The sequence below is a fragment of the Phocoena phocoena genome, chromosome 6 (genome assembly GCF_963924675.1).
Source record: "Phocoena phocoena chromosome 6, mPhoPho1.1, whole genome shotgun sequence".
NCBI classification, from domain to species: domain Eukaryota; kingdom Metazoa; phylum Chordata; class Mammalia; order Artiodactyla; family Phocoenidae; genus Phocoena; species Phocoena phocoena.
Window position 1 is genome coordinate 83,760,559 of NC_089224.1, and position 27,652 is coordinate 83,788,210.

A 27,652-nucleotide genomic window follows, 5' to 3' on the forward strand; every position below is an offset into this window, starting at 1 on the left:
GACATCACTACAGATCTCATGGACATTAAAAGGATAATCAAGGAATATTAACAACAACTCTATGCCCGCAAATATGATAACCTAGATGAAATGGACCAATTCCTCAAACCAATTCCTCAAATGACACAACCTACCAAAACTCACACAAGAAAGACTATCTAAATAGACCTATACCTATTAAAGAAATTGAATCAATAATTAATAACCTTCCAAAACAGAAAGCACCAGGCACAGATGGGTTCAATGGTGAATTTTACCAAACATTTAAGGAAGAAATACCTATTCTCTACAATCTCTTTCAGAAGACAGAAGCAGAGGGAATATTTCCTAATACATTCTATGAAGCCAGTATTACCTTAATACCAAAGCCAGACAAAAGCATTGCAAGAAAATAAAACTACAAACCAATATCTCTCATGAACATAGATGCAAAAATCCTCCAAAAGATATCAGTAAATCAAATCTAACAGTGAATAGAAACAATTATACACCATGACCAAGTGGGATTTACCCCAGGTATGCAAGGCCAGTTCAACATTTGAAAATCATTTAATGAGCTCATCACATCAATGAGCTAAAGAAGAAAAGTCATATAGGATCATATCAATACATGCAGAAAATGCATTTGACAAAATCCAACACCTACTCATGATAAAAACTCTCAGTAAACTAGGAATAGAGGGGAACTTCTACAACTTGTTAATGAACATACAGAAAGCTTACAGCTAACATCATACTAAATGGTGAAAAACCTGAAGCATTCCCACTGAGATCAGTTATAAGGCAAGGATGTCTCCTCACACCATTGTTTTTCAAGATCATACTGGATATCCTACCTAATGTGATAAGATAAGAAAGGGAAATAAAACATGCAGACTGGGAAGGAAAAAATAACTGTCTTTGTTTGCAGATGACATGACAATCTATGTAGAAATTCAAAACAAATGACAAAAAAACTGCTGGAACAAATAAACGATTATAGCAAGGCTGCAGAATACAATGTTGATATACAAAAGTTAGTTGCTTTCCTAAATCAATAAACAAGATAAATAAACAAGATAAATATGAAATTCAAGATACAGCATCACATTGGCACCCCCCATAATGAAACAGTATAAATCTAACAAAATATGTACAAGATCTATATGAGGAAAATTTCAAAATTCTGATGAACAAAATCAAGGAAGAACCAAATACATGGAGAGTTATTCCATGTTCATGTACAGGAAAACTCAAAATTGTCGAGAGGTCAATTCTTCCCAACTTGATCTACAGAGTTAATGCAAACCCATTCAAATTCCCAGCAAGTTATTTTATGGATATTGAGAAAATAATTCTAAAGTTTATACACAAAGGCAAAAGATCCAGAATAGCCAACATAACACTGAAGGACAAGAACAAAATCGGAGGACTGACACCACAGATTCAAGACTAACTATAATGCCACAGTAATCAAGACAGTGTGGTATTGGCAAAAGATCAATGGAAATACACAAATAGATCAATGGAAAAGAATAGACAGCCCAGAGATAGACCCAGATAAATAATACCAACTGATCTTTGATGAAGGAACAAAGTCAATACAATGGAGAAAAAACAGCCTTTTCAACAATGATGCTGTAACAAACTGGACATGCAAAAAAATGAATGTAGACACAGACCACACACCTTTCACAAAAAATAACTCAAAATAGATCACTAACCTAAATGTAAAACACAAAACTATAAAACTCCTAGAAGATAACATAGGAGAAAATCTAGATGACCTTAGGTTTGGTGATGACTTTTTAGATACAACAGCAAAGGCATGATCCATGAAAGAATGAATTGATAAGCTGGACATCATTAATATTAAAATTTTCTGCTCTGCAAAAATTTTATTTTACTTTACTGTTTTTTAGTAAAATTTTATTTTGCCAATGAAGTGTAGTTTTTATACTGTTTTATTCATTTACTTGGTAGAGACTCCACAATGTTTAATGAACAAAGGGATTAAACAAGTAACTTTAAAATTCTTCCATGTTTAGACATTCTACAATTCTTTGAGACCTCAAGAGAAGCCCAACTACTTAAAGCTGGGAGAGGACATGAATGACATTTACTTTGCTGTTAGAAGGCATTTTCTGAAATCTTTGCTTGGGGACTAGAACTCAAATTATGACAGTGAAAAGGATCACTTTTAAATAGAAAAAACAGATAATTCATCAAACAGCAATAATTCTAGAGACCTCCCACCCCCAAATAGACTTGAGAAGAACACTTGGCCTGCCTTAGGACAAACTAGCAAGTAAAAAAGTGACAAATCAATTCACAATCAAATTAAGAGAATGAATCACCATTGGATTCATTTAAAAAGAGAGAAAAAGGCAAGTTTCAATCAACCGAAGTTCACATTCTCTATCCTTGCAGGAAGGAGTATAATTTTCCTATTTATTGTAATTAAAATGAACACAGCAGTTACGATGAACATTTTGTTTTCAGTAATTCAAAACAATAAAGCTTTCGGATAAAGCATCTATGTAGGCTAGATAGTCTTCTAAATAGAACTCTCTCAGTAGTCAAAGAAATAACCAAATGTGAAGGCCACAAAAATATATTTTGTAATTTTGAATTTTCTTTTCAACATCACGAGATGTAAAGAGAGCGCTGAAAAACGGGTCTATAAACTATAAAGATTACTCAGCTATAAATTATAAGTATTATTTTTTAACTTCTTACCATTACCTTTGTCAATTCCTCAATTCCCATCAGCCTCTCTGGCCTCTATTTTATTAGGTCAAAATAGTACTTATTTAGAATTACAAAGTGAAGGGGGCACTAGTTTATCTGATTGAATAATACCCTCCCCCCCTACCTCGTGCAGGACTCTCCTTGACAGCATCCTTGGCAGAATGACCATTTAGCCTTCAACTGAACACTAGCTATTATAGAGAACTCACAGGACGAACCAATACACTTTAAAGTGGAAAGTTTTACCTTACTGGGCTGAACATCTACTCACCTTTACCTTCTACACATTCATCACAACTCTATCATGTACAGCTCACCAGGAACACATCCACGTGCTCTCCCACAAGCTCACCGAAGTCCTTCGATGAGAACCTATGGGGATGGAAGCACTGAACCAGGTAGGGCCTGCAGGGAATAAAAGGCACATTCTGTCCTTCAAGAGATTCATGACCATGCATGAAAAGTTAGCCTACCAAGATGTATGACACAAGTACTGTAAGGCTTACAGAAAAATTTAGAGAGAGGGCAGAAAAAAGGCAGAGAATGCTGTATTGGTTAAATGAGCAGAGTAGTTTCTATAGATGAAGTAAGTGAAGAGAAAGCCTGGCTAAGGAAGTTCATGTAGTGCAGTAGTGGGAGATGAAGCTGGAAGGTTAGGTTGGGGCCAGAATGTTAAGGAAAAAACCAAGGTGTTAGCAGAGTAAGTATAATACCCTTGAAAGCCAGATAGAAGAACTGATATCTGCTGTAGCAGAAAGTAAGAAGCCATGGGAGACTTCTCAGTAAGGGGGGAGCACTAATCTTTAAGTCTTGAAATTACTGTGCTCCTCCCTTTACTGGGGAGAAGTAAGACTATACAGCTAGAGTGAAATGGTAATACAAGGAAGGAAGGGAAACAAGGGCCTGGACTGAGGTGGGGAGATTTGGAGAAACTTTCAAAAGAAAGACAAATGGGTCATGGTGACAAACTAAAGGGCTGCAAAAGTAAATGAGCCAAAGCTATAAACCTAGGTGACTAGAGGAACTGAAAGGAGAGTAAGACTATTTTACAGAAAGAATTACTATGCAGTCATTGATCTACTTCAATTTCACTAGTTATATGCCTTGCCCAGTCAATCAGAAAACAGCTGACAGAAGATGAATTGCCTTCTACCAACTAGCAGAAAGAGTCTGGAAACTATTTGACTACTTTTCAACACCAAGGACTAAAACACCAAGAAAGCAACTGCGCCCAAGGCACTAACAAAACACTAAAAGACTCCCAAGCTACTCCAGTCTTTAGAGGCAATAGGTAAGGCTGTGAGTTAAAATGACTGGATGACAAGATGTGATGGGAAGGGAGAAAAGAAGCTCTTTGACAGTACATTTACCTCCTTACTGTCCTTCTGTCACTTAAATGTAGGCCATTTCCCTTTCTCCAGCCAGTGAGGGGGAGGGGGGACAGAAAGAGGAACAGAGAAAGAGAGAAACAGAGTGAACCACCGGAGCATAAAAGAAGCAGGGGGAACACTATTTCGAGAAGAAAATTTCACTTAGAGTGAAATTTTATAAGGGTATAAGTGAGAGACTTACCAAAGGGTAGTCTAATTCACAATTAGGAGGCTACTCTGACCTAGGGAACACATCACAATCATCATTTTTAAACAGTTAAATCATGTCTGGTAGCCACCAGTAAGGCAGACCCAGCTCCTCTACTTAAAACACTTTCAATCTACAAATTTAAAATTTGCTTTCACAAGATTCAAATCAAACAAAATCACATAGGCTCTGCCTGCCACCAACAGATGAAATTAGCGATTCCTTGTATGATGTGTCACTCTGGACTTATGAACTAGGCATAACAAACATCATTTCAGAAGCTAAACCGAAAGAGAAATGCTTCTTTATATTTTTTAATGATTTCCAGCAAAAAAAAAAAAAAAAAAAGGGACACATTCACATATATTTGGCTTGTATGAATGAAACTGACTTTAATTACCTAAAACAACTTACTGATAGGAATTACCCCAGTCCTGACAATGGGATAATAAACTTTGATAGTAATACAAGTGTCCTGTATTTCTCTTAGAAGAAAATGTGCCCAGAAGACACCCTCGTTCCTTAAACTAAAAATCATTTAAACAACCTGAATAAAAGTGCATTTTAAGCCATTAAGAAAATATTTTCTATCCCATCTTTAGACTATTCAGGGATATTTATTAACTTAGTACTTCAAAGTAATATTCCAAAATAGTATACTCTTGGAAAATCAACTCATATAGGAATATAGACAAACTCTCTGCTAATTTCCTCATATATCACAATCTATTTTGCATTAGAAATAACAGCTAAAGGTGATCAAGGGAAGTTAGTACCACTGTACATATAAGTATTCCCCAAATAACGTAAGCTAAGAAAGACTTAACATTAAGGCATCAAACACTACACTTTAAGTACAATTAACTACTTCAGTGATGGTTTCTCTTGCCTCATGGGCCAAATGAGAAAAAGAAGACTGAAAATCTGATTATTTTGCTACAGAATACTGGATACTTCTCAGAATTAAAAGCTATTTCTTGAGGGCTCATCTTATTATATATTTACCTTAACCACTCTTTTGTTCCAGACAATAACCAGCGTATATGAAGGAGGTCCTTATAACAGTGTTGTGGACTGGAAAACACAATTTACCCTTCTCTTCTAACGAAGTACCCATCTTCCCAATGGAAGGGGTTTGTAGATGTATTCATGAGATTAGAAAAGGAAAACCGTACGATGAGCTTTTCTTGATCCAAGCTGAAATTCTCATTATAAACTACCTTATATGCCAATAGATTCTTACCAGATACCTTCATCACAGTATCTAAATTCAAGAAGATCTGTTATATCCTCAGTTTTCATCAAATCTATAAGCAGATTTAGATTAATGGCCAAAACTTATTAAAGTAGTAGATATCATACATGCTTATGTGTAAATAACCTCACACCTCACTGGAAGCAATATTTAAGGGATAACTATGGTATATGTAACTTAAGCTTATAGGAACATATGAAACTATATAACCAGCAATTTGAAATCTTCCACACTTACACAAATAGGATTTTTACATTTGCATCTTTTCAGAGACCAAAATATGCTATAATTCATCTTCTCTTCCCTAACTAAATTCTACTAGAGAAAGATTATATATTTCTAAAGAATCATCATCATTTTCCAAATGTCTAGTCAACTACAACAGTCAGGGATGTATTTTTTGAATGTACAAAGTAAAAGAAATGATGCCTTTCTATGTGGAGCAAATGATATCGTTCAAATAGCAAAGCATAAAGCATGTTTCCCACTTCCAGTTATACCACTTACAAGAATTTATTTGCTTTTGTATTAAAGGCAGAAATGCATATCAAGTTAGATTTTTATTTTTATCAATCACAGTTACATTTGTCACTATTTTGATAAGACTACGCCATAACTTACCAGGGGAAAGAGACAAGTTGATAAGCACTTTAAGAAACCACTAATATTTAGAATCAGACTTTTAAAATTAAAAGTCTCATCCATTTACTCATTTCAGAAGGTCGAAAAGGCACTAGAAGCACAGAGAGATTGTCAGAACAAGCGCAATCCTCCTCCAAGGTACTTCTTCCATTTTATAATGACAACTCTATCCACTTGGCAACCTTTCCTTCTCTATTCATTACCTTACAAAACAAAAATCTCTTCTATACGCCAGACATGATGCAAAGTACTTAATATACATTATATCTTAATCTTACAACCTTGCAAAATAATTATCCCCGCTTGCAAAATAGGAAATTGGAGGGTCAGAAAGATAAAGAAATTTGCTTAATATCACATAGCTACAAAGAGGTAGAACCAAGAATGAACTAGGTCTTTCCAGCTTCAAAGTCACTCTACTTCTACTATTGTCAGTTATCCCGGAAACTCAGACCCTAGAACTATTTCCATAATGCATCAACTCTCCCTGAAAGGGATGAACTACATTGTATACCTAGGCTTCTGGGGGGAAAAAAAAAATCTGAGTAACAAACATGTTTGAAGCACACAGAATATTTCAATGTAACAACATATATATTTACTATTTACAAACACATTATCTCTTTTACATCATCACATCAACTCTTGAAGCTGAAGTAGGAATTATATTATCCCTATTTTATAAATGAGGAAAATGAAAGTATGCAGTATGTGACATATAGTATATGCAAATATTTGCTAAAGGATTAAGACTCAAATAGGCTAAGTGACTTGTGCAAACTAGTGGCAGAACAGGGTTCAAAACCAGGTCTCTTTTAATTCTAAAACCAGTGGTCTGTACAACAAAATACAACTGTTTCCATAAACTATTTTCATCATTATATACTGAGTTTAAGTACAAAACTAAGTACAGTTATAAAACAGAACTAGACAGATAATTTATTCACTTCATGGTCACATTTTTAAGCTGTTTTTGTTAGTATAATACTGACAGTGCGATTACCATCAGAAGGCCACAGGGGGCTGGAAGCTAGTCACGCCAGCTCATTACTTCAGTGTACACAATTTTAATACCACAGGGTGGACAATTTGAAAGTTACCCAAAACAGCAAATGTATTCAATCATTCATTCACTCACTGATTCCTTCATCTAAACAACATTTATTGAACACCTATGATGTGACAGAAGTCGGAAAAGTTTAAGTGCCTACAATGTACCATGAACACGTTCATAAACAGTCTCATTTTGTCTTCCCAGAATTCTTCAAAAGAGGGCTGTATCCTCATTTGAAAGGTGAGAAAAAGGAAGCTCAGAAAGGTAGAGTAACTTTCTAAAGTTAAGTGGTCAAGCTCAGTGCCATTTCCAAGTTCTATGAGTACAAGCACAGGTATCACACGGGCAACATCTTCTGTTCCCACGTAGCTGGCAGTCTACCACTCTACACCACAACCAAACAAGAGTGAGAGGCCAACCCTACATTGTTCAAAACATACATTTTACTGTTAAAAGTCCTTTCAATATGCACACAAAAGAACTGGAAGGATATTCATTAAAATGTTATCAGTGGTAGGGGTATGTACTTTTTTTCTTCATTATGCTTTTCTGTACCATGAAGGTATACTGCTTTCAGGAATCAAAAAATATGTCAGGAAATCTTTTGTTTTCACAGTTTAAGTTATTACAACCGCAGGTTGTGACCCATCCTGTCACACATAGGGAATATTTTGAAAATAGCAAACTGGGGGAACACTGGGGTAAACAGCCAAGGCAACTCCCAGCACAGCCAACTGGTCCAGGGCTGAGGAGATCAATATTGCCAGCAACCCTGTTATGGAGTTCTACCTTATTGGGTCAGATCACCCGATTTTTTAAAAAAACAAAGCACAGAATAGAAAACAAGAAAAAAGAAAACATCAGCAAACAACATACATAGTAAGTACAGTTTTGGAAATTGTGTTTTAAGCTACATGACTTAATTTTTTTCTTTTTTGGCCCAGCCACGTGGCATGCAGGATCTTAGTGGAAGTGCAAAGTCCTAACCACTGGACCGCCAGGGAATTCCCGACTTAACCTTCTAATACGCTGCACCTTCTTCACAGCATGACAGCTATACTGCCCTCCTTGCTGCTCCTTGAATATGCCTGTGACACTTAGGAACTTTGCACTGGCTAATGCCCTTGCCTGGAAGGCTCTTCCCCCCAAGAAATCCAAATGACTAACTTCCTCACCTAGTTCAAGGCTCACCTTCTTGGTGATGCTTACAAACTCCCACTCCCCTGGGCATTCCTGATCCTCCTTACCCTAGCTGTACCTTTTCTTTTTTCCATACACGCAATAAATTATTATTAAGCACTTAACCTGTGTAAGGTATTGTACTAGAAACTAAGATCTAAGAATAAGAAAGCGTGATACCTTTTTAACACTTTTTGTTCCACAAAATCATAGAAGCATGCAAATAACACCTCCTATAAGTCAGACACAAAACCTGTATTATTCAGACACAAAACCTGTATTAAGTCAGACACAAAACCTGTATTATTCCTCAGAGGTTAACAGGCAAGACAACAAAGGTGAAAAGCAGCAGATCCAAGATTTGAGCCCACATCTCTGACTCCTAAATTAAACATTCTCCTAAAAGTCTTCTCTTTAGTTGATATATTTTCAAGTTATTATTAATGGAAAACATTGGGTGGGCCAAAAGGTTCATTTGGGTTTTTCCATAAGATGGCTCTAGTAGCACTTAGTTGTCTTCAACTTCATTCAAAACAATTTTGTTAGACTGTATTGTGACAGCTATCATATCAGCGTGAAATTAAAAAAGGACATCAAAATTGGTAAGTTTTTGTGTAGCCATTTTAATATTGAAGATGCAAGAAAAAAAGCAACATTTTTGGCATATTGTGCTTTATTATTTCAAGAAAGGTAAAAACGCAACTGAATTGCACAAAGACATTTGTGCAGTGTATGGAGAAGGTGCTGTGACTGATTAAACGTGTCAGAGTGGTTTGCGAAGTTTTGTGCTGGAGATTTCTCGCTGGACGATGCTCCATGGTTGGGTAGACCAGATGACGTTGACAGCAATCAAATCGAAACAATAATTGATAACAATCTTCTTATACCACACAAGAGATAGCCGACATACTCAAAATATCCAAATCAAGTGTTAAATTCATTTACACCAGCTTGGTTATGTTCATCGCTTTGATGTTCCGGTTCCACGTAAGTTAAGCAGAAAAAAACCTTCTTGACCGTATTTCCCCATGTGATTCTCTACTGAAACATAAAGTAAATGTTCCATTTTTAAAACAAATTGTGACGGGTGATGAAATGTGGATACCGTACAACAATGTGGAACGGAAGAGATCTTGGGGCAGATGAAATGAACAACCACCAACCACACCAAAGGCTGGTCTTCACCCAAATAAGGTGATGTTGTGTATATGGTGGGACTGGAAGGGAGTCCTCTATTATGAGCTCCTTCCGGAAAGCCAAACGATTAATTCTAACAAGTAGTGCTCCCAATCAAACCAACTGAAAGCGGCACTCGACGAAAAGCATCCAGGATGAGTCAACAGAAAACGCATAATCTTCCATCAGGATAACGCAAGACCACGTTTCTTTGATAACCAGGCAAAAACGGTTACGACTTGGCTGGGAAGTTCTGATTCATCCACTGTATTCACCAGACATTGCACCTTCAGATTTCCATTTATTTCAGTCTTTACAAAATTCTATTAATGGGAAAAATTTCAATTCCCTGGAAGACTGTAAAAGGCACCTGTAACAGTTCTTTGCTCAAAGAGATAAAAAGTTTTGGGAAGATGGAATTATGAAGTTGCCTGGAAAATGGCAGAAGGTAGTGGAACAAAGGCTGAACACGTTGTTCTATAAAGTTCTTGGTGAAAATGAAAAAATGTGTCTTTTATTTTTACTTAAAAACCCCAAGGCACTTTTTTGCCCAGCCAATACTTCACTTTACCTCTGGAAGATACACTATAAGACCAGAATACAGGCACAATTAAATAATAAACAAACTGGACAATTTCTAAAACAAATAAATAGAACATGCTTTAAAATGTAGCACAGTTTTTATAGTTCTAAAGCAAAATTAGGGTATATGAAACTGTTCATTCAAAGATTAAATAAAGAACCAAGTATTTTGCAACACTGGTACTTGTGTTAATTGTGAACAGATCACAAGACTTCCTATGAGAATCAGTATCCATTCTTTTTTTTTAATAACTTTTTTTTTAATTTATTTATTTAATTTATTGTTTTTGGCTGCGTTGGGTCTTCGTTGCTGTGCGTGGGCTTTTTCTAGTTGCGGTGAGTGGGGGCTACTCTTCATTGCAGTGCATGGGTTTCTCGTTGTGGTGGCTTCTCTTGTTGCAGAGCACAGGCTCTAGGCGCCTGGGCTTCAGGAGTTGTGGCTCGCAGGCTCAGTAGTTGTGGCGCACAGGCTTAGTTGCTCCATGGCATGTGGGATCTTCCCAGACCAGGGCTCGAATCCGTGTTCTCTGCATTGGCAGGAGGATTCTTTTTTTTTTTTTTTTGCAGTACGCGGGCCTCTCACTGCTGTGGCCTCTCCCGTTGCGGAGCACAGACTCCGGACGCGCAGGCTCAGCAGCCATGGCTCACGGACCCCCCAGCTGCTCCACGGCATGTGGGATCTTCCCGGACCAGGGCACGAACCTGTGTCCCCTGCATCGGCAGGCGGACTCTCAACCACTGCGCCACCAGGGAAGCCCCGGCAGGAGGATTCTTAACCACTGCACCACCAGGGAAGCCCAGTATCCATTCTTAGAGTAAAAACTGGTGCTAGAAACTGAGGAATGAGTCAATTTGAGTAGCTGTTTTCAAAGAATTATTTTGACTACAAAAAAAAAAAATGTAGCTCTTTTAGAATGTGAAGTCATTACAGAAACGTGAGCTTTTACCAGCTAGCTGGGATTTTACTGCAATTGAGCCAGAACCATAGTAATAAAATGAAAGGAACTGAGAAATATCCAAATTTCTCTCTCAGATCAGATTCACAACTGAAACTGTTCTTTACTCACAGATAGACTTTAATGTTGTGTCAGTAATATTTTAAGAGTTGGCATTTCCCCCTACATTTTACAAAACTTCAAATACAACAAAACACCTAAACAGCAGGCATGTAAATATGAGAATCTTGTCCAAAGGGCCAAGAAATTTTAACTCCATTTAATATTTTACCTTATAAACTTACTCATGATCTCTACTCCATCACTAAATCACACTTTCTTCACATTTTGGAATTGGCTCAAATTTAGAAAACTGCTCTATGTATTAAAGATTAGCCTATCTTCATGAGCTCATACAACTTCTGGCCTTTTTAAAGTATGCAGGAAGAGAGATGCACAGTAATTTCTGAGTTTATCAAATTAGAAGATTAAGTTCCTGGCAAAGGTACCCTTCTGATATCTGAGGCAAACAAAATGTATCAACAGGCCATCTTTTTACAGGTAATTTTACTAACTAAAAATGTAGGTATGTACTTAATAAAATTTTCTCTATATCATTTCTAAAAATGAAGACTTCAAAAGGGACTTTATCACAGAGACAAACTGTAGGCCATCAAGTCCCAACATCCCAGTCACATTCCACTGGAAGGTCTGCTAGACTCCTCCAAACAGTCTATGCAATCCTACTCAATTTTCAGTTGAAAAACTAAGGCCTCAAGAAGGAAAGAGATTTGCCCTAAATGACCTTGTTAACTAGTAAAAGAAAAATACTAACACTCCAACTCTTATTTTCAAGTTTTAACTAGTATTCCCTGGTGCCTCCCTAAATTTGCCATTAGGCAACAACCAAAAGCCATGTCTGTGCTAATAAGATTATTGACGCTTTTTTCCAGGTTATTGCTATTCCTCGGACAGGTAAAATATGTGTCCCTCACAAGCCATGGAACACTATTTGAGGCATTTTCCTCATTCTTTACCTCACCTTTGTCTTGGTTTCTGAGACAGACAGCAAGAGCAAAGCTCTAGACCAGCCCTATCCAATGGCACTTTCTGCAACAATGGAAATGTTTCAGCACCTGGATTGTTCAATACAGTAGCCACTAGTTGCAAGTGACTACTGTGCCCTTGAGATATGGCTACTGTGACTGAGGAACGGAATTTTTTATTTTATTCCATTTTAATAAATTTAAGTTTACAGTACAATTCTAGATAATTATAACTTCTGTCATTATACTGCCTGAGACCCAGTAATGGTTCTTATATCCCTTCCCGCCTACTGAACTGAGCAAAACACTAACGATAGAGTCCCATAGAAATAAAAAGGCCTCCAATTCCTTTTTTCCAGGGTCAAAAATTCTTCTGATTCCTAAAGACCTTTTTCTAAAATCTCTTAAATCCAGTTACCAAAGCTTCCACCACTAGACCCTTAAAATCTTGAGGAAGAAATGGGTAAAGTATTGGCACTCTACTATTCACCCTGCAGTTTTCTTTAGCTCCAATACTAGAATGTTTTTCTGAGATGATTGCTTCCTTCATTTTCATTGTTTTTCTCTATTATTTTAGTAATGTTCATGTCTACAAACTCAGGTGCCTAAAAATTAGATACATTAAAATATAATGTTGGGGCTTCCCTGATGGCGCAGTGGTTGAGAGTCCGCCTGCCGATGCAGGGGACACGGGTTCGTGCCCCAGTCTGGGAAGATCCCACATGCCGTGGAGTGGCTGGGCCCATGAGCCATGGTCGCTGAGCCTGCGCGTCCAGAGCCTGTGCTCCGCAACGGGAGCGGCCACGACAGTGAGAGGCCCGCGTACCGCAAAAAAAAAATAATAATAATAAAATATATGTGTGTGTGTATATATATATATATATATATATATATATATATATATATATAAAATGTTCAAGGTTATACATAACGAGAAAATCACAGAGCTAGAGGAATCAGAGATCTTGACCACAATATTACCGTGGGAAACAAAGCAGTTAGAATTTGACTGCAAACTTTACAAGAACAGAACCAAGACCTAAGATCCATGGCATTACATAAGAAACTTCTCCAAAGTCCCTTTTTTGTCCCTCTCCTCTTGAGTGGAGTAATCGGAAAGCTGGTGAGAATCCACTAAAGACCATGATTTTTATTTTGGCTAAGATAATAATGAGCTGTTCTAATGGAAACTGGCCAAAGGGTTTGCCAGCTTCTTTAGGGCCAAGTCTGACATCTGGCCATGTCAGTAAGCCATACAGCAAGACTCCTTAAAAAAAAATGAAACCAAAAAAGCAGGTATCCAATTCACGTTAAAGATTTATTAAGTTATTGAAGGGTACAAGCCTTCTTATTCATTCCACTCAAGCCTGAAAATTAACCCATCAATTTAACCTTTCAAGGCTCTACTCTTATCTTCCTTCAAGAAGATTTCTCTGATTCTGCCAATGAGAATAAATTTGCTTCTTTTCAAACATCTACAGCTGTACTTCTCATACTTTAATGGGCATATACGAATCAGCTAGGTACACTGTTAAAGTGCAGATTCTGAATCAGTACGCCTGGGGTGAGGACACTGGAAGAAGATCGCAGGTGATGCCCAGGCTCACCGCCACATTTCTGTATAGCAAGATCTACAACCCACTTCTACAAATACCTTAAGGGCACCTATCACTTTCATTTTGGAATTCTAATTATTTACATACACATCTTATCTCCCCCACTGAATTATAAATTCCTTGGAAGCATGATATGAATCTCAATTATATTTTTCTTTTCCACAGCAGACAGCAAACAGGCATTCAAACGCTAGGAGTAAAGGAAAGAATAATACCAAAGAAATAAAAGTTCCTGCAGCCTGGGCCATAGGTAGTTCCTCTCTATGGAATCAAAGGTAGGTTAAAGAGCACTGAATTCTGTGAAAAGTCAAACTGTTTTTCATTTACTTGGTTAAATGAAATACAGTGCAGTAATATCAGAAAAGCTGTGGCCAAAGCATGCTATTCCTTATACTGGATAGCAGAGTGATGGGGCACAGACCTGCAAAGCTAGCAGATTTTTTGAGGAAATACCCAATCAAATAATAAATTTATTAATTAGGGGAGTTACAGGAATATCCTTTTTAAAAAACATAATAGACTACACGAAGAATCACTGAATCATCAAATCCAGTATGTTTAACTTATAGACTAAAAAATTTAGTTAGGTGATTTATCCAAAGATACAAGTATATGGAAGAGGTGGAACTTGTACACAGATGCCCTGACAGCTAGTCCAGTATTCGTTGCACTATGCTACCTCATGAATGGACTCTACATGAAGAAATAACACTTTCCATCATTCTTAAACTGTATCTTGTGAGCACATCTATTCTGAATTACTGAAAGAAGAATGAGTAAACAATTTTTTGAAAAGGGGGCAACTAACATAAACACATACATACTCAAGCAGGAATATAAATGGTTAATAAATATGAAAAAAATCAACTTTGGTTGTAATCACAGAAATGTAAATTTAAATCAGATAATATTTTCGGTCTACTAAATTGGCACAGACTACAAAAAACACCCACTGTAACTAAAGTGTAAGGAAGTGGGCATACTCATACAGTTTTGTTTTGGGGTTTTTTTCCAGAAAAATTGCTTTAATTTGTTTGCATAATACCAAAGTGTTTCTCCCTTTTTAAAAAAAATACATCTTTATTGGAGTATAATTGCTTCACAATACCGTGTTAGTTTCTGTGGCACAACAAAGTGAATCAGCCATATGCATACACATGTCCCCACATCCCCTCCTTCTTGAGCCTCCCTCCTATCCTCCCTATCCCACCCAGGTGGTCACAAAGCACCAAGATGATCTCCCTGTGTTATGCTGCTGCTTCCCACTAGCCATCCATTTTACATTTGGTGTGTATATATGTCAATGCTACTCTCACTTCGCCCCAGCTTCCCCCTCCCCGCCATGTCCTCAAGTCCATTCTCTATGTCTATGTCTTTATTCCTGCCCTGCCACTCATACACTGTTGACAGAAATAAATGTCTGTACAACTTTTCAGTAGGGCAAATTTGTACAATGTATCAGAAATCCTAAATAATAGCTATACCATAGGATCTAAGAAATACAATTCTGGAAAATTAACCTGAGGATATATTTGGAGATCTGCAGTGAACATCATTGTATATGTATCATTTGTACATTTTTTTTTTTACAATTGTGAAAAGCTGGAGATGACCAATAACCATATTTTATACTAAAAATACCATAATTTATATTAAAATAATAGTATTTTAACAAACGATGAAGATATAGTGCATCTAAAAGTTGAGCTACTATAGTGTGGAAAATGTTTTCAATAACTGACAATCAGACATCTTTTCCAAGGCTTTTACAAGTTTTAACCCAACAGAAATATTACTGAATAGAGTAATATATTCCAGCGCTTCTGAATCTGGCTGCATCCTTGGATCAACTAAGGAGATAAAGGGTTAAGAACTCCGTGTCAAAGAATGCAAATGGCCTTTACACAGAAAAAAGCTCATATGAAAAGAGAATCAAGTTAAAATGCACTGAGATAGGGCTTCCCCGGTGGCCCAGTGGTTGAGAATCTGCCTGCTAATGCAGGGGACACAGGTTCGAGCCTTGGTCTGGGAGGATCCCACATGCCACGGAGCAACTAGGCCCGTGGGCCACAACTACTGAGCCTGCGCATCTGGAGCCTGTGCTCCGCAACAAGAGAGGCCGCCATAGTGAGAGGCCCGCACACCGTGATGAAGAGTGGTCCGCCTTGCCACAACTAGAGAAAGCCCTCTCACAGAAACGAAGACCCAACACAGCAAAAATAAATAAATTAATAAACTCCTACCCCCAACATCTAAAAAAAAAAAAATGCACTGAGATACCATTTCTCACCTATCAGATTTACAAACACCCAATCATTTGACATCAACCTTATTAGCAAAGATATGAGAAAACTCTGTTACATTGTTGGTGAGAACTCAAAACGGCAAAACTCCTTCCACTATCTAGCAACATCTACAAAGTTACAAATACACTTACCATTTGCCTGAGCAACGTCAATTACAGGAATCTATCTCAAAGATACACTAGCAAAAGTAGTTTTGCAAAGTAGTTTAACACATTTGTTAAAGCAAAAGAATGGAAACAATAGTAGCACATCTAACCAGAGGAGCAATAAGCAGTTTAAAAGAAATAGGGAATATTTCTATTCTGATCTCTAGGATACACTTTATAGAGTTTTAAAGGGGAGAGAAAGAGGTGGAGAGAGAAAGTATGAATATGCTAGAGTTTATCAAGGGGAGGGAGAAACAAATATACACAAATATATAAGTACAAGTAGATTGCTTACATTTTCTTTTTAAAAGGAAGAAATTTTTAAAACATTTTTAATTTTAAAGGTCTCTTATATTAGGTGGAAGTTAAGACAGTAGAATAGACAGGGATAGACGTTGGCCTGCTGTAAACATAGTTTGCTTTAAAGATTTGCTTTGGAAGCAGTAAATTTTACATAATTATATATTAGAAGATTTTTTTTAAAAACTGAAAGCTAAATGAACCTAACCATATATTGAGTTGATGGTTAAGCCCACATAAATTTAATTACAAATTTATAGGGAACAAAAGGAACAGAGAAACATGAAACTACACTATGAGGATACAATCAGCAATATTCAGAATGTGGCAAATTCTACAGAACAGAGGACCCAGTTTCCCCAACAATAAATTACAAGGAAAAAAAATGAGATGGAGAGTGAGCCTATAGATTTGTAAAGTTTTATAAGAGACATATAAGCCCATTGGGATGTATGAACCTTATATAGCTCCTGCTTTGAACGTTCAATTTGTTTAAAAAAAAATTTTTTTTTCTTTGAAACAGTCAGGAAAATCTGAACATTGACTAGATATTTGATGACATAAAGAAATTTCAGTTACTTTTTCTAGATGTGATAATGGTATTCTGGTTTTTGCTTTGTTGTTTAATTCTTATCTTTTAGAGAGACATACTAAAGAAAAAACAAATGACCTGGGAATTAAAAACAAACAAACAAAGAACAATGTTTGGATCCCACAGATATAACTAGCCTGATATAGGGCCTACACATCATTGTATTAAAACTGCCCCAGGCAGTTCCAATGAGCTGATCCAATGAGATCAGTTTTGTAAACCACTGATCTGGGGCAAGTCATATCTATAGGATAAATAACTCACTGAGTTATGAATGGAACTACATGTCTCCAAAAGTACTCTTCTTGAAGGTAGGAATCAGTATTTATCATTGGCACTAATGGCTAAAACTGACATCTCTGAATTCTACTGTACTTATTTTTAAGGTACTTATAAAGTTAAATAAATGTTTACTTAGCTCTCTGATTTACTTAGTTTCCTAAGCAAACTTTTCTTGGCTTCTTATACATATTGAACAAACCAGGAGCAATAATGGTAAAAGCCTTAATGTCCAGGCACAAGGCAATTAGAGCTAGTAACAACTTATGATCTATAAACATAAACCATTAAGTGATTAACAAGAAAGCATTCTCAATAAAGCAACTGGAGCAGGTTACAAACCTCTGAACCACAGAAGGTCATTGAGGCTATATCAGACAACTTCATTCCAATTTAGTCTTATTTCTCTTATCTCACCTTTTCAAAACTTTTGTATACAACCAGTGCAGGAAGAACTGCTAAGAAATAATTAATTTAAGGGGAAAATGATCACTTTTAACCCTGAATAAACCCATCTCAGGTAGAAAGATAAGCAGAAAAGGGCTAATTAATAAGTAACTGATCCTTTGGTTAGTGATAAATGAAATGTCCCTTTAACTTATCCTATAAGCTGCCAAGTAATGACTGTCACAAAGCAAAATGAAAAGATAATGCCGAGGGCTTCCCTGGTGGCACAGTGGTTGAGAGTCCGCCTGCCGATGCAGGGGACACGGGTTCATGCCCCGGTCCAGAAAGGTCCCACATGCCGCGGAGCGGCTGGGCCCGTGAGCCATGGCCGCTGACCCTGCGCGTCTGGAGCCGGAGCCTGTGCTCCGCAACGGGAGAGGCCACAACAGTGAGAGGCCCGCGTACCGCAAAAAAAAAAAAAAAAAAAAAAAAGATAATGCCAAGATACATCTGGCCAGGTGCTTTCCTCAGATTCAGGCAGCTCTCCTTAAAAGAGCACACAATTGGGAAAGAATTTCCCAATCCAGACATTATATACATGGGGTTTTAGCAGAGAAACACTGCTGTCTCCAGCATTTCAATCATCCACAAAATATGATGAACAGTTATGGAGGCAGAGATTATACAGTTCAGAAACTAAAGTTGTAATCACATACCTAATGGATCAATTCAAACCATTACAGAAACAATAAATATTCGTGAGGTACAGAAAAGGTATCAGGAGAATTATGCCTCTTTGCATTTGCCAGGTGACTCAAATTTTTCTTCAGATTTATCCAAAATCAGTGCACCCCTATACTACCGCACTTTGTCCAAGACATGCTGCAAATTCAGTGGAGTTTAAAAATAATTTAAAGGCAATGGGGGTGTTTCAAAAAGCAAGCTTGAAATAAAAGAACTCATTCTCTAAGACCCTGACTTTAAAGATATCTATACATAAAAGCTCAGGGGGAAAAAAGTTATCACACTGAACTTCTGTGTTTAGTTACCCATCCCAGAAAGGCTTTTTAGGAATAGAATGATATGTCCCAACATGCTTTTGAGATCAGGGGGAAAAAAAACACTACCTGCCTGCAGAAGTTTAGGATTTTATGTTCCTGCTGTTATCTTATGAACACCACTAACTCTCAATAGATCTAGTTCTTTAGGGCTGAGGTAGAGTTTACCTGAAAAAAAAAATTATTGTGGTAAGAGAATATATGGCTTCTTATAGCAGGCCATTTAAGGAAAAAATGACCTCAGCTAGGGGGAAACTTGGATATTCAATGGCTGTATGTGGGAGGGAATAAACTTGAAGTCTGAGAGGGGAAGTTAGAGGGAGGAGGAAGAAAGCACACTGGAGAAGATAAAGGGTATATTTTTAGACAGGTGGGATACTGAGTAAGCAGTTTCCATCAATAGAACAGAACTGCCAGTTAGATAAGTATTTCAAACTGTGATCAGACAGATGTTCTATAAATATTTGCTAACTGGTATATGACTATTAAAACTACTTTGGTAAATACTGTGTTCAAACTGAATCTAGCTCAACTTGTAACTCTGGCTTACTAAACCTTTTCTTGGGCTTTATTTTCCAGCCTACTAACCTTTACAGGTATTCTCGAAAATGTCTTCTATTCCTCTACATTTACTCAGAGAGATAAGTATACAAAATGTTAACTAGATTTTAAAAGTATTAGAAAAAACTCTTTTTTATGCTTAACAGGGTTTGTAGGTTTTCTATAAAAAGTATGAGTTATTTCAAAATAAATTCTTTTCTCCTTCTTAAACTTAGCTCTACAACCAAACAGTGCATCTGATGTAGTTTTGCTATTCAGTATTTCAACTTTTCTTTCCAATCTCTTAAGATTTTTTGCCCTTCATATTTTTTGTAACCTAAAAGTAATTTCTGGCAAACAACTCATAATTCAGGCCATGTTTATGGACATGGAAAGATTAGTATCTATTATCCTTGAAGAGAAAGTGGTCTCTGATAATAATGAGTATTATTCCAGTACTGCTAGAAGGAAGAGAGCCACAGAGTATAATGCAATCACCAAGAAACAGCTCTCTACAGAGTATTTTCCTCTATACAGAAGCCATTCATTACCATATAATTATAAGAAGTCCCAATAAGACACTTCATCATTTAACATCACCATGTTTATATGCAACTTTTAGTTCTCAAAAGTACTTTGACATTCCCCTTAGTTTTCATAGCACTTATCCTCTGAAAAGGTCCAAATACTGTGTATGGCCTTTTAATATGACTTGAAAATCACAAAGAAAAGAGAGGGGAGAGAGGAAGGAGAGGGGAGAGAAGGGAAAATGGGGAGAGAGGAAAAAGGGAGAGGGAGAAACTACTTCAAACACAAATATTAAAAATGTAATGTGATATGGCAGAAGAAGCACTGCGAGTCAAGAGAGCTGCTTCAAATCCCAGTTCTGCTGGTAACCAGCTATACGCCTTCCTCTGAGTCATTTAATTATATTTTTTTACACTGTCAGACTGATTTTGACTTAGTGTTCACCTTAAATTTAGCTTTTTAAAAACCTACTACAATTAAAGTACTTCAAATATCGTATTATAACACTAGCTCAATTAAAGGTCCATCATTTTACCACCTGGAGTTAGTCCTTCACTTTTGTCTCAATTTGACCTGCAGCCTGGATTACTTAGGCTGCACCCTCAAGATGTATTTGGAGGAAGAGGGGCTGTAGGAAGATTCCTTTACAAGATGGGATGGTGCTGAGCCGGTGAGGAAGTTAAGGAATAAGTGCACATGCATGCAGAAAACCTGGTCATTCACAAATCAGGAGCACTGAAGAACAATTCTGTTTAAATTTCGGGAGGTATAACCAGATTTGAGGGCGGCTCTGAACTGAGGCTTTCTGGTAATCACAGCCTCCACCCTTCAAACCTTTACTCCCCCAGTGGACACCAAACCAATTTCCAGTTCCGGGTTCCCAACCAATCGTATCAAGCCACAACAGAGGGCTCCGCCGACCCGGGCACCGTTTTAGGGCTCCAGAGCGAGATGCACAAGACCCCAGCACCTGTCGGCCTCACATTCTTCCCAAAAAGAGGGGGTGGGAGGGAACCAGTAGGTCTATGCCCCGACCTTCTGTACTCAGGCTACCGCAAAGTCCGTGAGCCCTCTGGACTGAAACAACCTCCGAAATCCAGGGGAAGGGGCGCTGCTCGCCGTGACCCTCCCACAGATCCTTCTCCCAGGGCTAATCTCCGGTTTATAGGTCCCACCTCCGACCGTGGTTTCTCAGGCCTCGGGAACCCCGGGCCTGGGAAGCTGACGGACGGATGCCGAGAATGAAGGCAGCGGGGGAGGGTGCACTCCTCGCCACCAGAGAAAAAGATAGGAAAGCAGGGGTAGCGGCAACTGTGTCCCCCTCGGCGAGGGCGGCAGGCCATCCGAATGTCTGCCGAAGGGTCTGTCATTCCTTTACTCACTCACCAGGAGCAGCAGGGAGCATCTGAGGTCGGGTAAGGATAGGAAGACGGCAGGACTCATGGTAACGCCGCGGCAGGGACTGGCGTTGGCGGCTGGGACTGGACAGGGTTGGGTTGGGTTAGGAAAGGGCTGGGCTCCGGGAGCCGGCGGCAGTGGAGGATTCTCCCGGCAGCTGCACCTCGTCCTCTCGACCCGGAGCTCCAGCGGCGAACACCCGGGACAACTTCCAGAGAGGCCTTGCACACCCTCACTTCCGGGTCCTGCCTACCTCGGAGCACATCGGAATATGTAGTCCTGCCCCATTCTCAAAGAGCACGTCATTGGGCACCAAGAACTCTTTTCCCATCAGGCTATCGGCCCCGGTCCACCGAGCCCGCCGCGCGCGGGGCTCTGTGGGATAGAAAGGGCGGAGCGCGGGAACTACAATTCCCAGGAGGCTGTGCAGCCGGGAGTCTCGGGCGGCCTTCCGAGGGGCTCCGCCAGTTTCAGCGCTCAGCGCGGTGGGCTCTGTCCCAGCCGGATGTAGTGGCCTGACCTCGCAGGGGGGGCGGCCCAGCGGGGGTCGTGCCTCCTGGAGCCGCCCCCAGGACGTGAGTCCTGGAGGAGGCGAGGGTGAGTAAGAGGGGGCCTGGCTGGGGAGGCTCCTATCGATCTGCACTGCTTGGCCCCTGCCTCAAACTCACGACCCTCCTGTCCTGGGCTGTGGCCTGAACCTCCCATCACTGGCCTCCTCGCCTGCTGCCTCTTCTCTCTGCGCTAATTCTTGCATTATAAAGCCCGAGCCACCCCTCTGGGTTTCAGTGGAATGTGTCAATGACTTACCCCTAATTGTCCCTTTGGGCTCCTGTAGGGAATAGATGTGGGACGGACTGGGAAAGCACGTTGTAAACTGAAAAGCTCAGCGCGAGAGTGATTGCTACTAATGCATGGATCACACCTGCAGGATAATTTAAAAATTCGTTAGCCAAGCAGCTGAGGAACAACCTGGCTGCCCCCGTTAGCTCTCCAGCCTCATCTACGGAACACCCAGCCAGGTCCACGTGCCCCCAATTGTAGCCACACAAATCACAACTAAGTAGCCGTGAGGCATTTAACTCTTCTGTGGTTCTCCCTACTCCTTGCCTTTGCTTCTGCTTCCCTGCTGCCCGGAATGGCCCTAACCCCTTCTCTACCTGGATAGCCATCTCAAATGTCGCCATCCCTGAGAACGTCCCAAACAACCAACCATTTGGTTCTAATCAAAATTACTCTTCCTTTGCTTATGACTACAGCACCACTAGTTTTCTATGGTTTTAATTATTAGAGCATTTATTACACTGGCTTGTTCTATAATTAGTTAATGATGATTATACCTTTGCATTGTATAGTATTTCATAATTAACAAAGTGGTTTTGATTTTCATCTGTAAAAAATTTACAAATAGCATTAGCGCTAAAAAAAAAAATACGTATGCGTTTGAGCTTAAAAAAAGGGGGGGACCTTAAAGAATGGATTTCTCAGGCTGACAAAATTAAACAGTGATAGAGCCAAGATTTTTATTTAGGTCTCCTCTCTCCTAGTCCAGTGTTCTTATCTCTATACCACTCAGCGACCTCTCTGACAGAGAGATAGAAATGAGGAATTAAAAAAGAGCAGAGACTCATGAATATGAACTCATTACTCCAAGAAACTAAACTTTGACCCTGCTCACCCTCTGGACTTAGCACTCAGCCTATGACTTTTCATTCAACAAACACTCACTGAACACTAGCACCTGTTACTGTGCTAAATGCTAAGAATTATGAGATGACGTATATATAAATATATTGGGCTGGCCAAAAATTTCATTTGGTTAGTGAATACGTTTTTCAATAAAGTTCTTCGTGAAAATGAAAAATGCCTTTTATTTTTACTTAAAACTGAACGAACTTTTTGGCCAACCCAATATATAACATACAATTTTTAGTTTATTTTCAAAAGTTTTTTGTGATTCTAATGTGCCTAAAACTCTGATTACCTAGAGTCTAAAGTGATAGGCATTAGAGTTCAGTACAGTGCCTAGCACATAGCTGGCACTCAACTTGTTGAATGATCAACTTGGTCTACCAATTTCATGTTTCATATTTTACAGAAAAGCAGAGCTGAGGCAGCCTAAGTGTTCACTCCATATTATTAACAGAACTGGATCTTGATCCCAAGTGCAATTACTCCTCTACTGTGTTTCCACCTCCACCCCTGTTTTGTAGCTTCTTTCAAGTCACTTTAATATAATCCTGCATATGACTGGTTTTTCTGACATGACAGACATGCTCAGACATGACAGAGTCTCTCAAAACGCCCATTTCTGCCAAGATGTTAACTCAAATTGTCAGCAAAATAAAGCCATGAAGAGCTGACTTTACCAAAATTAAGAAAATGCTTTCACTCTAAGGCAGAACTTGAACCAAAAATCTTCATCAGTGACAGCCAAGTACTAGCTCATGAGTTGTGATAAATTTATTTTACAAAGCTCTCAGATCCTTGGGAGTCACAGAGATTGGAGTGTCAGTTTCTGGTAAAATCAGAAGAGGGCTTGCTTACCCTTACTGCAGATACTAACTGTAGCTAATTAACAGCTGCTCTCTTTAGATAGGTACGTATGCTCCACTTTGCCATGTTCCCCATGACTCCCCATGTTTCTTGCCCTTGTTACCTCCCTGATCCTTGTAGGCATTCAACTTTGGAACTTTGATATAGCATCTTTGCTTTAGGATGGAAGTTTTAAGATCATTGATGAAACTACCCCTCTTTCCTTCCTGTCAGATGCTTGAATTCTTCCTGCTGCATTTCTGACATAATCCAGCCTCTGCTTAAACACTCTTATGATAAGGAACTCACTATTTTCCTATGCAGCTAATGCATTTCTAGAAGGTTCTATCAAACCATATGAGACTACCAGTCAAAGCAAAATTTTTCCTTAATGAAAAATGGTTTATCCTAATGATGTGGTTTCCAAGTTAAGTTCCTAAGGTCAAGATCTCTAACTAGGTATATTTCCCTGGTGGACACAAGGGGAGAACAAATATAAATTCCTCCTTTTGTGGGCATGAGAGAAAGAATGAAGTACCTTCTAATTTAGTGCTTAAATCTAGGTAATTCTAACCTGACAATTAAGTTCACATCATACCTATTTTGTGGCTTGGTCATCACCTTTATTCCCAATATCAATTCTAATATTTAGTATTACGTGGAATCAAATCACCTGTATTAACTTAGCAAGTCACTGTGACTTTTGGACCCTGTGTCTAATGTTAAATATTCAGCCTTTTTTTTTTTTTCCTCAGCCCCTGAGAAGGGTCTTGAAGCATCTAATCCTTTCATTTTACAGATGAGCAGCTTGTACAAGGGGTCACCTAATTTACTCCATTATGGCAATTCTAAGACTAGGACTGTAGACTTTTTGAATCCTGGTGAAATATTTCTAGTAAACCATGTTTATAATATACCCCTTTAGAACTGATGAGATGGATTTCCTACAGATACTTATTGGTTGCATCATCATTTCAGGTTGTTCCAGTTGTTGAGAAGACTATGAACAGGTCAGAGAACTTGTTCTTTCCTGGTTCCTCATTAGCATCCCAAGTTCATGCTGCTGCTATTAATGGAGATAAGGGTGCTCTTCACAAGCTTATCACAGGTAAGCTCCAAGCTCCCCTTAAGTACAGAAACTTTAAAAAGAACTCTTTGTCCTAAGGAAGTTTGTTAATCTTAGTCTTAATTTGCAATTTACTTACACATTTTAATGGAAATACATTATTGTTTATATTTGGTTTCAGGACTTGGACAAGAAAGAATTTAAGTCCTGAAACTTAAAAATACAGGTTAAGATGAGATGAAAAGTACTTGAGAAATATCTGTGTTTGGCATTGAATCTGGATGTGTACTTTAAGGTGCTAAGAGAATTAATTCATCTTTGTAACAGCAGAGATCTGGAATGAGATATTGGCTAGTGAGCTATAACATTTAATATATACCCAAAGTATTAATGTTTACAAATAATTTAAATTTTAACGATTTAAAAAAATGTTTAACATCTTTATTGGAGTGTAATTGGTTTACAACGGTGTGTTAGTTTCTGCTAATGATTTAAAATTGATTCAGTGTTCTCCTTATCATTGATTCAATTGATTGTGTTCAATTAAATTGATTGTGTTCACCCTATCTTATAGTGAGAGAAAGGTCCAATATGGAGGCTCTAGAAGAACTTTCTAGAGAAGTTCTAGAGAATAAAGTGAATAGGAGAAAGACAGTGGGTAAGAATATTCCAGAATTGTAAAAATCACAAATCCACATGTTTACAAGTCATTAGTCCCAAAGAAAAGAAATAAAATAAAAATTTCTGTTATTTGTAATCTCTATACATACCAGTGTCTAGGGACATTATGATTGACAACCTGGGCTTTAAAATCAAGTCAACACTACTTGAACTTCCATACCTATTCTTTCAGAATTTATTTTCGCCCTACATTTCCAGTTTCTCCAGGAACTACCCATGCACCCTAACTGCTGGCTAGGCTTTCTATTCCTCAGTATGCCATGAATTTTGTCTTTAGTTTTCTCTATACATCTGTCCCTTCTCCCCTTTTCTACCTTCTACCCCCTTACCTTCTTCTCTACTAAACAAACTCCAATTCATCTTCAAAGACAAAATTCTTTTACCACATTCTCTGTAAAGATTTCTCTTCTCTATCAGAGATGTGATCCTCACATTACCTCAGCTACCTACATTCAGTTACTGCTTGGAATTTGACATCTTCAACCACCTCTGAATCACTCATTCAACCATCCACCATTCAACTAAAACTCTGTTAGTTCCAGCTCATTTGCTAATGAGAACAGTAGTTTTTCAATGTCACTGAGACCCCCTATCCATTATCTTCTCTACTTTCGACCATCAGTCTCCTTCTGTCTTTACTTTCGTCCCTATTCAGTCCTGATTCCATGGTCTATTACTAAAATCCTTCCCTTGGAAAAACTCCCTTTTCTTCTCACCTGTTACACCTGGCTGTTGCAATCCCAGCTCTGGATGGACCTAATCCATCTACCTCTGCCAAGCCCTGAACAATTTAACCTGTCTGGAAGATTTGTAACCCCCTAAATTTAAGACTACTCATTTCATAAAGGCACTCAACAGTCTCTGCTCATCATACTACAGTTCTCCATAATTACTGTTCCACACCTTCTCACTCTACCAGAACTCTGCCGCTTCTCCCTCCCTGCCTTCTCTGCTAATGCTTTATGCTTCTTACCAAAAATGAAAACACTAAATAGGAACTCCCTCATCTTTCAGCCTGATATCTACAAATCAACCTACAGCTACACCCGTCTTCTTCTCTCTCCCTGCTAAAACAGAGCAAATATCCCTTTCTGTCAAAGAGTTTTTCCACACATACTCTGTATTATATTGCTTCCTATCTTCTCAGGGATCTTGTTCCATTTTCTTTAAACCTCTGATTACTATATCATCAACCTTTTCTTCTATATTCTTTTATCAACATTTAAACATGCTCTATTGTCTCCATTATTTAAAAATCCCTTCTCTGTTCCTTCATCCCCCTCAAGGTATTACCATATCTCTCAACTTTCCTTTGTGTAAGTGTACCAGTGCATGGGCTAAACTGCTATAACAGTGACTTAAATAAGATAGAGGTATGTTTCATTCTCATAACAGTACAAAGGTAAGTGGGCAGCCTAGGGTGGATAAACATCTCTGCTTCATAAAATCGTCCAGGGATGAGGCTAGGGCTTAGCTTTGCCATTCTCAACATGTGGCTTCCATCTCTGGGTCAAAGGCAGATTCTTCCACTGTAGTCACAGCCCAGCCAGCAGGAAGCGGGAAGGAGAGAGTGCAGAATAGCAATTTGTCATTCTGGAAATGGGTGGACTTAGAGCCACACCTAGGACAAAAGAGGCTAAAAAAAAATCTCTCTCCCTGGATGGCATCATGCCCAGCTAAAACGCAGGGTGTTCAGTTCCCAAAAAGAAGAATGAGAGAATGGATATGGGGACAATTATCACCCTCTGTCACCAAAACCAAGCTTCTTGAGCCACCTGCACTCATTATCCCCACTTATTTATCTCAATCCATATTTTTCTGAAAGAAAATAAAACATGCTTTCTTATTTTGAAATATACATATAGTGAAGTCCATAGAACATAAATGTTCAGTTTAACAAATAAATATAAGTCAAACATCCATGTAATCATCACTAGGTCAAAGAACAGAACACTGTTCCCCCAGAAACCCCACTGCATCCTTCCCTCCCCTTTGGACTAATTTGCTGTCTTGACGTTTACAGTAATAATTATATTGTAGTTTTAC

General features: G+C 38.5%; 2 protein-coding genes across 2 annotated transcripts in view; one reads left to right on the top strand and one right to left on the bottom strand.

The window, feature by feature from the left end:
* The window catches only part of ERP44 (endoplasmic reticulum protein 44), an 88,397-nt gene extending 66,857 nt beyond the window's left edge, over window positions 1-21,540 (bottom strand). Inside the window, exon 1 of the mRNA XM_065879107.1 lies at window positions 21,316-21,540. Within this exon, the coding sequence (XP_065735179.1) occupies window positions 21,316-21,372 (57 nt within the window). The 5' untranslated portion in view covers window positions 21,373-21,540. The remainder of the gene's footprint in view (window positions 1-21,315) is intronic.
* Window positions 21,541-21,804: 264 nt separating this feature from the next.
* The window catches only part of INVS (inversin), a 137,935-nt gene continuing 132,087 nt past the window's right edge, over window positions 21,805-27,652 (top strand). Inside the window, exons 1-2 of the mRNA XM_065878773.1 lie at window positions 21,805-21,924; window positions 24,838-24,967. Coding sequence (XP_065734845.1) covers window positions 24,862-24,967 — 106 coding nt within the window. The 5' untranslated portion in view covers window positions 21,805-21,924; window positions 24,838-24,861. The remainder of the gene's footprint in view (window positions 21,925-24,837; window positions 24,968-27,652) is intronic.